The 12,466-nt window shown below is 37.1% G+C and overlaps 1 protein-coding gene across 1 annotated transcript; it reads left to right on the top strand.

The window, feature by feature from the left end:
* The first annotated feature begins 215 nt into the window (after positions 1-215).
* On the top strand, positions 216-11,242 carry LOC139734658 (lactadherin-like). Its single transcript, XM_071645446.1, has 5 exons — positions 216-536; positions 1,015-1,171; positions 2,604-2,818; positions 4,570-4,719; positions 11,099-11,242. Exons 1-5 carry the CDS (start codon positions 216-218, stop codon positions 11,240-11,242), a joined length of 987 nt encoding a protein of 328 aa, XP_071501547.1.
* Positions 11,243-12,466: the final 1,224 nt, after the last annotated feature.

Below are 12,466 nucleotides of genomic sequence, written 5' to 3'. Positions count from 1 at the left end.
AATGATGTGCCACTCATGTTATGAGTAATACAATTCCTTATCCATTTCCGTTTGAATTATGAAAATCGGTAAAATACTTTTTGAGATACATCCAAAAACGCTAGGGGGTACTTACTTTTTTTGTTGAGTGTATAGATTACTGTGAAGTGAAATAACGGGTAAGAATTTTCATATCTTATTTGTCCGTGTCACAATATCTCTCAGAGAGTCCCAGCATGTCTCCTGGTAGTCCTCTTGGTCTCGAAAGTGGCGCCATTCCAGACTCCAGCATCACTGCTTCATCCTGTTACAGGGATGGCCTTTGCACCCAACAAGCTCGTCTCAACGGACCTGAATCGTGGAGTACCAGCAGCGTCCTGAACACATCTCAGTGGTTACAGGTTCAGTTCGGCTCGAACTTTCTGGTGTCTGGTATCATCACACAGGGAAGGGCCTCATATCAGTGTGACCAGTATGTCACGTCATATAAACTGTCCTCCAGCTTAGACAACGAGGTTTGGACAGATTTTATGGATCCTTTCACAGACAGCGTTAAGGTGAGTTTGATGCCTCTGAAACAAACGTGTTCATGCTGGCGAAAGTAGGGTTGTGACACACACAAAATTGAGAGCAAATAATTATAACCATCTGTATCATGCAGATAAAGAATAAAGGATTCTCTAAATAAAACCAAATTAATATCATGGCTTTAAAAAACAGTATCTACCAGTCAACATTATCAAGAGCCACGTCAAGGCTACACGTGAGGAAATGAGAATGACAAGGTATAGCTTTTAAACCCAATTTATCGTGATACCGTGTACCTATCGCACATTCGAAGTTATTATAGTGTGATATAATAATAATGTTTATAAAAATATTCATGATTTAAAATTTACGTTCGTGTGAACAGCTAGTTAATTTGAGTTCGTCTTAATGTATGCACTTAACAGATACCTTTTTATGATAATTGTTTATAAATTGCTGTCGTTTGTTTACTAGTGGTTTTTTTCAAAAACTTTCTTGCCATCGAAGGTATTTCCGGCTAATTATGATAGGATGACTCAAGTAAGACACTACTTCAGGAGAGCCATGACAGCACGATTCATTCGACTTCATCCACAAACTTACTGCGGTCGCATGAGTCTGAGACTGGAGCTGATTGGCTATGGACCTTTGCAAGATAATATCGGTAGATATGTTTGATTTTTAGACATGTAAACACACACTCATAACAGTGTATGCACGGTCCCAACTTTGTATCAGGCTATAATGTCGACACCGCGAACAGGGCAACAATGTAAGCACGCATTATGTGTGTATAAAATGCGGGTATCTGTATGCGTCCAAAGAGTGTGAATTATCAATTTTAACAGAACCACTTCCTTCAGATGGGCAGTCTGTCAAACTGCGTGTAAATTGAAAAAAAAAAAATCCACCATTTTAAACTGATTGACTGGAGAAGGCATATACGAATGTATCACAGATGTCAATTGTTGGCATGGTTGTAATGGGAATATCCTGAAAAAAAAAAAAGTTTACGCGAAGTGGTTTAGGTAAACAGTGAGATACAATCTAACATGTCTGACACACATTCACACACAAGCACAGAGTAGTAATTCAATATTTTCTAAACTATTTGCTTTGATTGAGGACAGATATCTGAAATATAGCTTATTTCGATTTTTATTTGTGTAGCATTTCCATGTACTTACTCTGGAATAAACTTAATCCAATTTTTCACTTTTTTTCACAATGTATTCACTACGTAGCTGTGTTTGCGTAAGTGAGTCTCTGTGCTATGAACTTTGTGTTGTGTTTGTTTGCTCTATTTGTTTGTCAATAATTATTTACTCCGGTTCCCAAGTTTAAAAAAGTGTATATAAACATTGTTTGATTATTTGGTTTGTTCTTATTTTCCTTTCATCATAGTTGTACACATATTAATGGAATTTCCTTTTGACAATATTACAGGATATGTCGATATACAGATAACAGGCATGATCTGAAGATAAACATGAATTATGTATCAATTACATTGCCATAATTTACATCATAGGTATAAAGACTTACACCGTACATTGTATGTTCGTTTTTGTATAGACCATTCGCTATGTTTTTATTACAGCTATGAGCACGATTTTTGTGAAAAAAAAAAAACTTTGACATGACATTGGAGCTCACATCTTCATTTCGCACATGATGATTAATAGGTCATTTGTATAATTATGCATGTTGGCTTTTAATTTCACATCCTTCATAATGCAACAAGAATATCCATAATCGCTGTATATGGTGCTGGCGAGCCTATCCGCTTGGCAAGCGTGCCTGTATTTGGTGATATTAATAGAAATGGTGGTTAACGTTAACTATACAAAAATGAAAGCATGGATGTCTCATGAAGTGGTAATTGCTGACCCAATTCTGGTCAACTAGTCTACACGCAAGCTTATTCTCTTCTTTGAACATGAATTCCACGAATTGTTACGTCGGGCAAGCTTGTGCATTATACTATTTTAAAAGAAGTAAAATGCCTACCAACTGAGAAAAAGAGAAAAAGTGAATTGTATCATTGTTCACATAAGCTAACAGTGAACTGGCTATTTAATGGTTATTCATTCTAGCCGCAATTGATCACGAGAATGAGCCCTGTCCACTCGATCGAGGCGTCCCTCTCGGGGTCGAAGATGGTCGGATTCCTGATTCAAGTATGTCGTCGTCTTCTAAGTACAATCACGTTACCCTGCCGCAGCATGGCAGGCTGAACATGAATCCTGCTTCGCATGGTATTTCGGCAGTATGGAAACCACACCCTTCTGATCAAGACAGATGGCTAAAAGTAAGAATTGTCTACTACCTTTACTTTCAGGAGACAAAAACTGATATCGGGTTCTCGTGCATACCATTTAACATTTAAAGGGTATGTTTAGTAACTGATCAGTGGGAATCAGTGGGAATGCTGGGGGATGATTGTTCCAATCCTTGTGGGATTCATTTAAGAGTACATTGTATATCTATTGTGGGAAAATTATTTGCTTCAGAATTGTGTCATATTCAAGTAATATGCAGTTCAATGTTTCCAGGTTAGCGTGCCTGTACAGCATCGGGGCGATTGTTAACGATCGCCCCGACAATATAAATACATTTGAGACGCAGATAAATACAAATGCATGTATTCAAATACATAAAGGACCTGAAGGCATGTTTTTAACTGATAAAAGACGTAACCGACAGAATTTATGAATAACTAAGTACTCGACAGGAAGGCAGAACATAATAATTATATATGAAGTCAAGTCCTGAAAACGTGTACAGAAAGGACAAAATGATAAGAGTCTAAACTATCTGAAATAAAAAGAGTATGACTGTCTGCAAATTACTACAATGTACAATAGTTTTGATATTCAATCATTCATTCTCTATTCACCCTGCGTCAGGAACTGCTATTTTCCTGATCGGGAAATATAAGAGCATAAAATGAGGTATACATTCATAAAACCATAATATGGTTTTATACAATCTGACATAGGAATTATATACTATAATATTCACTGTGGACAGGTAGAGGTTAATGTTAGTGTGTATTCCTTGTGATTTGTCCATGATCAGCGGTGAACATCGTAAAATATTTTAGAAAATTGTGCCATGTCAATCTAAACCTCTTGACATTTTCCTTCTTTTAAAGTCCTTTGTGTCTCGCCGCATTCTAAATGAAGTTCATTATTCTGAGACGGAAAACGTTCATAAACAAGATTACTATTTTTTTTTCAAGTTGATTGGCGATTCGATTAATTTCATAATTTGCAAAATGTTTGTCCACACGTACATACCCAACAGTCACATTGTTTGCAGTTTCGAATATCAACATCGTAAATTATACTGACATCATTTTCATTGATTCACGTTAGAAATGATAATCATCAGCTCTACACACTACAACCATTATGTCTGTCTTCATTATAACAATTAAAACCTACATGAATTCGGAAAAAAAATAATGATCCTCTTGATATCATGGAGAAAAACACGGTTTGTCGATGAATAAGACCTAACATTTACTCTTAGTCAATTTCCTGTTTGTTCACTTGAGTGTTTTTATATCATTTCATTTCATCTTATTGTTTCTGCATGGTACGTGTAATCAACTATGATCACTTTCAGAATATTCTCATCTTACACGTGGTTCATTATTATTCATGGCTATTTTGCTCATGTGGGTAAGCAAATCATTGTAACAGAGAACAGCAATATAATTAAACGAAAAAAAAATCAAAGTGCAATACAGGAGGATACTCAGTAAGCCGACCTTAATATTGAGGCCTCATTGAGTGCACAAAGAACTAAACAGTTTTAATCAACTGTCGATGTTTCTTAGCTACAACAAAAACAAACTATTTGGCCCAATAAAACATACATGGTCATGTACACAGGTGATGCTAAGAAAGAAAAATAAATACAAAGAAGAAAGGGATAGCCATAATGGCATGTAGTGAGAAGGAAACAGAAGAGTAAGAAATAGAAGGACTCCTCATTCTACCTAGGGGACAAAACCCAATCACTGTACTTTGTTATATTTCTATTTTGTAATAGATTGACCTCGGAGAGGAGTACATCGTTACAGGTGTTGTAACTCAAGGCAGATCAAATGCTGAACAATGGGCAACGTCCATGTACATCTCCACCTCCCTGGATGATACCGATTGGGTTTTTACAACCGACCCGCTATCCCATGGACCCAAGGTAGAGTTAAAGTACAACGAACGAGATATTTATATTAGGAAAATCTTATAAAAAAAGTATAACAGCAGAGGGAAATATCTCCTGAAACAGATTATCATTTTGTCTTATCAAAATATATTCGCGCCATTGAGAAATTGTGAGTTAAAACTAATCAATTCACGGAACAACAATTTTCTGCCGCGTCCTTTTTCGAGCCCTGAATTGTGACGTCACAAAAGACTCAAGACCTTTTACGAGTGCAGCGGGACATGGTGTGATTTCAAGTTCGGTGCTAGTGCTATTACCTAGTGCTACCCCTCGAACAGTTTTAAATCGAGCTCCAACACGTCAGATTAACGAGGCGATACCGATCAAAATTATCGATCACTAGCACTGATGTTGGAATCACAGGACCGCGAAATCCGCTGGAATATCGCGATGAAGTGATGGCACATAGTAAAAGTTTATATACATATATATATATATATATATATATATATATTACATAATAAAAAAAGTACATATGTATATATATATATATATATATATATATATATATTATATATAAATATATATATATATATATATATATATATGTGACCCTGCACCTCAAAACAAACAAAAAGTCGCCAGACATGAATTTTTAGTTAAGACGATATTCTGAAAGAGCAGACTTTAAGCTTTAAAATGATGTATAACTCAAATCAAATGGACTCTCCTAACCTATCTAAATATTGGAAAGAAAGCACAAACTCAGGAAAAGTGTGAACTGAGAAAAGGGGCTCTGAAGTACAGTGTCTATTCAAGCGCTTAATCTTTACCAAACCGTGCTGGCTGAGCGATGAATGGGACAAAAAACAGGAAGTAAACCACCAGAGTAACAACAATGAAGGGATTATCAAATTAAACTGAAATTAAGCATGCCAACACATTCTGTCCATAATTAATGCCAACTTTCAAAGCAGTAGCACTATCCTTTAAAATGTTATTAGAGTTGAAAGTGAAGAGTGTGGACATGGTTTATCAGAAATGAAAAAGGGATTCTAAAGACACACCTAATCACACTATTCTACCAAAAATGTCTGAGATAAACTTCTAAAAAAACACACTTTCCTGGCTGTTTTATGATACCAAATTTTAGCACAATGTAAAAGAAGACCTGCTCTTTCAGAAAACATAAAAAAATCAAGTTCGGCTAGGTTGACCCATTTCACTTATTTTCAGTCCTCACGCAAAATCAGTGTGTGCGACTTTATGTTCGTTTTGAGGTGCACGGTCACTATATATATATATATATATATATATATATATATATATATATGTATATAATTAGCCATGACTGCTTAGTTTTAGACACATAACGAAGAAGACTGATTAAATGGCACAAATTGTATCCCTTCTTTAAAACACAGTTATCCTAATTTTGCTCTTAGGCTCAGATTTAAGAAGGCCATGTCGAAAGTGTTCGTGTACGATACGTTGGCGAACACTGCAGTAGGTAAGATGTTGCACGTAAAACGTGCATCTATTATGAGCGTATATGTGAGTCTCGAGCACAGTACCGGCAACGGGCCGGGTTTTTGCTATGGTGCGCCAAAGGGAACCATGACTGGTTCTGTTACAGTAGGGAGCTTTAGATCTGCTGCACGGGCGTTTGAGACGGACGTTCTCCTTTTTCCTGCGTCGTATTGAAAAGCAGCTTTAGATTACGCCAAGACGCAACCTATAAAAGATAAAATGGCGCCCCCATATTGTCGGTGCATGAAGTAGCTCTCTACCAAAGAGCGTACAACCCTTAGTCTAAGAGGGTCTACTCGCGCGATTCTACACGTAAGAACGCCATGGAGTCCAACGGCGGCCATTTTACGAAGCAAACCGCTGGATTATCGCGAGCGTCTAATACGTGACCTATAGGAGTGAATTCTGCCTCCCCTTCATTTTTTCCCTTTTAAGGGAGCAAACAGCGGTATAGTTTTGTTTAAGACCTAAAATTTCCATTTAGTAGCATCATTCATGCCTAAAGATAAAAAAATGAAGAAATGTCCATTATTTTCAAATCTGTAGTCCCTCAAAGTTCGAGCTATTGAAACGCTTTTCTCTCCATCTCTCCCTCTCTTTCGCCCCTGCCATTTTGGCCTTATAAAACATCTTTAAGGGGGGGGGGGTCGTGTCCCCTAGATTTTTTTTTCTGAGGATCACCCCTTTGGTTTTTTTTTTTTTCAAATTTAGCTTTCTTATTTTTTCTTTTAGCACTCTTTATAGACCTTGTCACGATGATCTGCAATGGGAACATGTTGAAGATTACAATGTATTAATATTTGATTGAAAATTCTCAAATATTTCACCAAAGGTGTGCATCACATGGTTTGACTTTGATTCTGAAAATGCATTCGGTCCACCTCTCACACAATGAAGACGCGCATATTATGCCGATCTTGGATAAAGAGGTTGCGAATAATAACAAATTTAGCCAAATTTTCTGTACATTTCCTCTGTTTAGAAAAAGCAATTATTCCGTCAAAATGCGCATCAAATCATATCAATTCTGAAAATAAAAAAACTCCCTCGTGTGGGACGGAGACATCCTCTAAGTCTCCGCCCCCCCCCCCCCACACCCTCCCCCGAGCCCCACTGTCAACTTCCAACACACATGTCAGAGTGCACCACGAAGACCGACAACATATAGATCAAGAGTTTACAGATACCATGATTCAGGCAATCCTACTGTCCCAGAATATATTTAATTAAAAAGATTTTGAATATCATTCCACCGAAATGGGCACCGGCCGAAGATTGTTGAATTCTTCTTGAGAAATCCAAAAGCTCCGACGGTATAGAGGGGCAGTGGTGTAGACAAGTCCTCAGATTAGACCTGGTATGATTTGTAACCGAGAGCGATCTCAATGTATTACGGCCAAGAAAGGCGATTAATGTCCGTTCAACCCCCCTCCCCCCCCCCCCCAACCACACACACACAGAGAGGTGCTGTTCGTTATTCCGAAGGTTCGTTAATCCGAAAATGAAATAAGTTCGTTATTCCGAAAGCTCGTTTATCCCAAAATGATAGGGTTCATTATTCCGAAGGTTCGTTTATACGAAAATGAAATAGGGTTCGTTATTCCGAAGGTTCGTTGATCTGAAACTGAAATAGGGTTTGATACGAACCTTCGGAATAACGAGCTTTGTGTCATTTTTCGGATTAACGAACCTTCGGAATAACGAATCTCCGGAATAACGAACCTTTGGACTAAAAAACCTTCGGAATAACGAATCTTCGGAATAACGCACTGTACCCCCCCCCCCCCCCCCCCCACACACACACATACATACTCATCACTACACTTAAATACATGGCCACTTTACCCAGGAATATTTTTCTCTTAGGGCAAGAATAATTGACATTTTGTTGCAATAATAAGAGACGTTGTTTTTAGGTATCAGTAATGTGAAAATGTATAACGTGATGGCGACAAAGATCACAAATAAGATAATTCATACTAAGAAGAAGAGTGTCATGGTTGATAAGAATACATTTTTATTAATTTCGTAATTGCATTTACTCCAGGACAGCACATGATTTAACCAAAAGGGCTGTTCCTCATGTCCGTGCATCATAACAATAAAAAATGATAATAATACCATGCACCGCATTCGTTTGGTCCATGTTAATTCTAATTTCAATTCAGATTTAGATTCAGATTTTGTTGTCACTTTTCAACAAAATGTACGAAAAATATATGTGAAATTTGACATGCGTGTTGTTGAAAACACAGCGACCCGGTCATATAGGGATACATTATGTTAATGTCTATGATTATGATCAGTACACCAAAAAAAAGAAACATACAATTCACAAATTTTAAATGTGCAACACAGAGAAAATGACCAAGATGTCTACACTACCCCATCCACGGTATCCCCCCACCCCCATCTACAAGAAAAAAAGAAAGAAAGATAACCCCCAAAGAAAAAATAGCATAGTGTTCTGCAGCTTTTCTGGAAACAACTGTTTAGAAAGGAAAATTGCATTGACCGCCTACAATGATTTCTATTGGTTGTTCTAGGGAAAATCATGGCATGTTAGCCTGCATCGCTGACCAAGAGAAGAGTTGAGAGGGAGAAAGAGAGAGATAGAGAGAGAGAGAGAGAGAGAGAGAGGGGGGGGGGGGGGGGGGGGGAGTGGGAGGGAGAGAGGGGAAGGGGGGAGGGCTCTGAAATTGTGATATGCGATTCTGCGCATGCTCAAAGCATTTTTTCCCTCTGAACCTCTCAGTCGCGAAAATCTAAACCTCCCTAATATCGCTATTAAGTAAACTTTTACTGGTGACTGATTGTTGCCGTTGATTAAAACATAAGAACACTATTTTTTGGTGATTTTCTGTCGAAATACTGTCTTTTTTTTTCTTAAGAGAACCAGACATGATTCTCTTTTTCGCACCATAGCCTTCACCCCCCACCCCCCCCCCCCCAAAAAAAAAAAAAAATCATGACGGTTGGCGTTAACGTGCTCGGTGTAAACGCGCTCTCACTACCATTTGTTTGAATACTGATACACGAGTAGCAAGGGTTATGGGCACCGTATAGTAGCTCATATAAAGCGTGTTCAGTGGACACATTCTAGCTGCCAGCCGGTCGCCAGCAGCAATTAAGCTAGCAGCAGAAGCCGTTAGGACAAAAGGGCACTGTTTTATAAAGAGTCAAAATTGATTATAAAGTTAATTTCGACTGTAAGTCTATGGCAACTTGTGTGGTAAGATGTCGATTTTATCTTTTGATAAAATGGGGCGGTGTGTTTTAGAGGCAGGGCATAGTTACGTCTCACAAAAGTATAGGGACTGTTTACTGTAGAACTCTGCAGTAGCTTGTAGACCTCTAAAGTCTAATTTAAACCTACATACTATATCTAGCTCTGCTTCCCTATAAACAAACTACGGACTAAAGCCAAACCCATAGTTAGTTATCCATATCTGGGATACGAATCTGATATATATGTATTTAGCTAGAATCCTGAAATGTCCAGGGTTCAGAGGGTGTCTTGGGAACACTTTTTTTCAGGACTCTAGGAATAGGACTAATTTGCTAGTCTAGATCTTTAACGTTAGCTCTATCTAAAAATGTAACATGTTAGATCTACAGACGAAGATGGATGTGCAAAATTTCAGGGAATTACTAGCCCGACCAGACTGTTACGAGCTTCTAGTTCTAGCACGAATTAGCAAGTACTGACTGTTCGAGGGTCGATACTATGGCACAAAAGTACAAGTAAAAGTATAGAAGGAGCGCTGTATTCTTCTTAGTTCTAAGCAAGACATACGAAAAATGTTCGAAAATTATATGTAACAAAGTTCACGTACCTCCTTTCTTAAGAAGATGCCTCGCTGAAATGTTCATACAGATCATGCAGAACTCACGCTTTGAACCACGGCGATGTGTAACAACAGCGCATCAGCGTAGGGCTAGCTGGTTCGTTTCTTGCGTGACGTCATAATTTTGGTCCGGAAATTTTGCCGTCAGATTGGGTTCTGGTGGTCAGAAAAGAATCTCAAAACACCATCTATCCATCGTTTTCACCTTCTGAAACTTAATTATCCATATTTCTACAGACCTAAGCTTTCCAGAAATCTACAGTTCACCTTATTTATGAAATCGGGCTATTTTTTTCTCCTTATGAGTACTTTAAATGTTTTCCACTCGCACAATAACGAATGCATGTGGTTACTTTTCACCCACAATCATGCTCATGTAAAAAACAAAAAATACTTGAAAGAAAATTCACTACTAAGCTATGATTGGACGAAGGAAAATGAACAAAACAGTCCCACAAATGGGCGCACATCAAGGTTGTGATGACGGGTCGTCTTGCCTTAGAGTTACTCTCATTTGGTTTACAATTAGCTAATCACAAACCTGAAATGCTGGATCCGTTAGTACATTTTGCTTCTGCCTGTTATTTTCCTGGCGCTTGAACTATTAAAGCACTAAAATGAATTTCTTTAAAATGTTGTACAAACCTTTAAAATGAACCAGATTGATTCAATAATGTAGTTAATGAATAAAAACAGAACGTTCAATTTGTTAATGCTTACTTCATCTTTTTGATAGTACTTACTCAGGGGTCAAGTTAACAGAATGATCTAGAGTTAAAAAGCTCAAAATGTCTCCTATCAAGTTTCACGCTCTTATTTTTAAAGCACATGTTGTGATCATGAATTATTGCAATTTCAAAAAGCGGTGTCTGAACTCGTGAAGTATAATGCAAGATGGACAGAGAGGTCTCGCGTGTCCTTGTGTACTGCATGCAATTCCCAGGTTTTTGCCTCATTATCTCTATAATCATAAACAGTTGCGGTCTGACTGTTGTGCTAAAGTTTGTCTTTCTTTGTGTGTGATATCATATCAGGTGTACCCAGCTAATTATGACAGAAACTCCCACGTGACTTCGTTACTACCTAAGCCGGTGAGGGCACGTTACGTCAGGTTCCATCCAATCACGTCCATGAACTTTCCATCGATGAGAGTCGAAGTTCTGGGCCATGTTATTTGAGGGCTTCTTCATATAATGATCCCTCAAGTGAATTAATTTGATTTATTTATTTGTTCGTATCGTCTCCTTTGCTTTTTTATGTCCCTATATGTAATTGTGTTGGCAACTCAATTGGCCAAATATAGAATTCTGTGGATATATATTTTTTATTGTGCAGTAGACTTACAATGATCATGTTTTCTCGCGTAATCATGATCCTTCATTATGAAATCGTATTTGTTTGCAGTTTTCAATTATCATATCATTCTTTCCATGTTTATGAATTTTTGAATTTGTCTAACATTATACATGAAATTAATTGCATGTCTGTTTTAATTTGTCATGTTATCAAATCAATTTCTATATCATGATATCACTTTGATATCATTGATACAATTATTTTTCAGTTGACATAATCTTGAAACTTATGGTTATAAGAGCTTTTGTTTCTCCCACTCCCTCCCCACTCAAAACAATGGCAAATAAACGAACTTAAAAAAACAAAAATACTTACAACAACGTTTACGAGGTTTGTTGAGCTAATAGTTTACAATTTCTTTTGTAGATTTTCACTAACTCCCATCCAATCCTCCACACACACAAAAAAAAATACTTACTGAAACCTTTAATGCACAATGGTAAGAGATTCATATTTGATATATGCTCTTCATGCTCTTGCCAACTATTACAATGGAGTTACTTCGTGTCTCACTTTCTTATGGTTGTTGATCATTTATCCCTTAGTTCCATAACTTAGATTTTTTTTTTCCTCACGTATTTTTCAAATATGTTGGACAAGTGACCAACTACTACTTCAATTCAATTCAAATCCCTTTTCTCGACGTCAAATCACAAAATATAACATTAAACATCCAGTGTTACAAGATAAAACATACAAGCAATGACATATAAAATACACATCAAGAACATGAAGATTACAGTCATAAATTGTTAAAGATTACAACAGGCAAAAAGTAAAATGGAAAACGGTGTACACATAAAAAACAAAAAGGCCTGTAGGCGCGCGGACACCGTTGTCAAAATTATCTAAAATTGGAATGTAAGTTATTTTCAGAAATCATAAATCAGTTTTATATAGAAGGTACCTAAATTATAAACATACACATACATCAATACAAAAAAATGAATAAAAAACAGACATAAAAAGATGGTTAATTACGTAGTTTTAATGAAAAGACAAAATAATGCCTCTTATGATGCTTCTTAAATAAATCATTATTTTTG

This window comes from Diadema antillarum, unplaced genomic scaffold (genome assembly GCF_040938485.1).
Source record: "Diadema antillarum isolate AM-2024a unplaced genomic scaffold, OU_Dant_1.0 seq00000538_RagTag, whole genome shotgun sequence".
In the NCBI taxonomy this organism is placed as follows: Eukaryota; Metazoa; Echinodermata; class Echinoidea; order Diadematoida; family Diadematidae; genus Diadema; species Diadema antillarum.
This window is presented reverse-complemented; position numbering and strand designations above follow the sequence as displayed.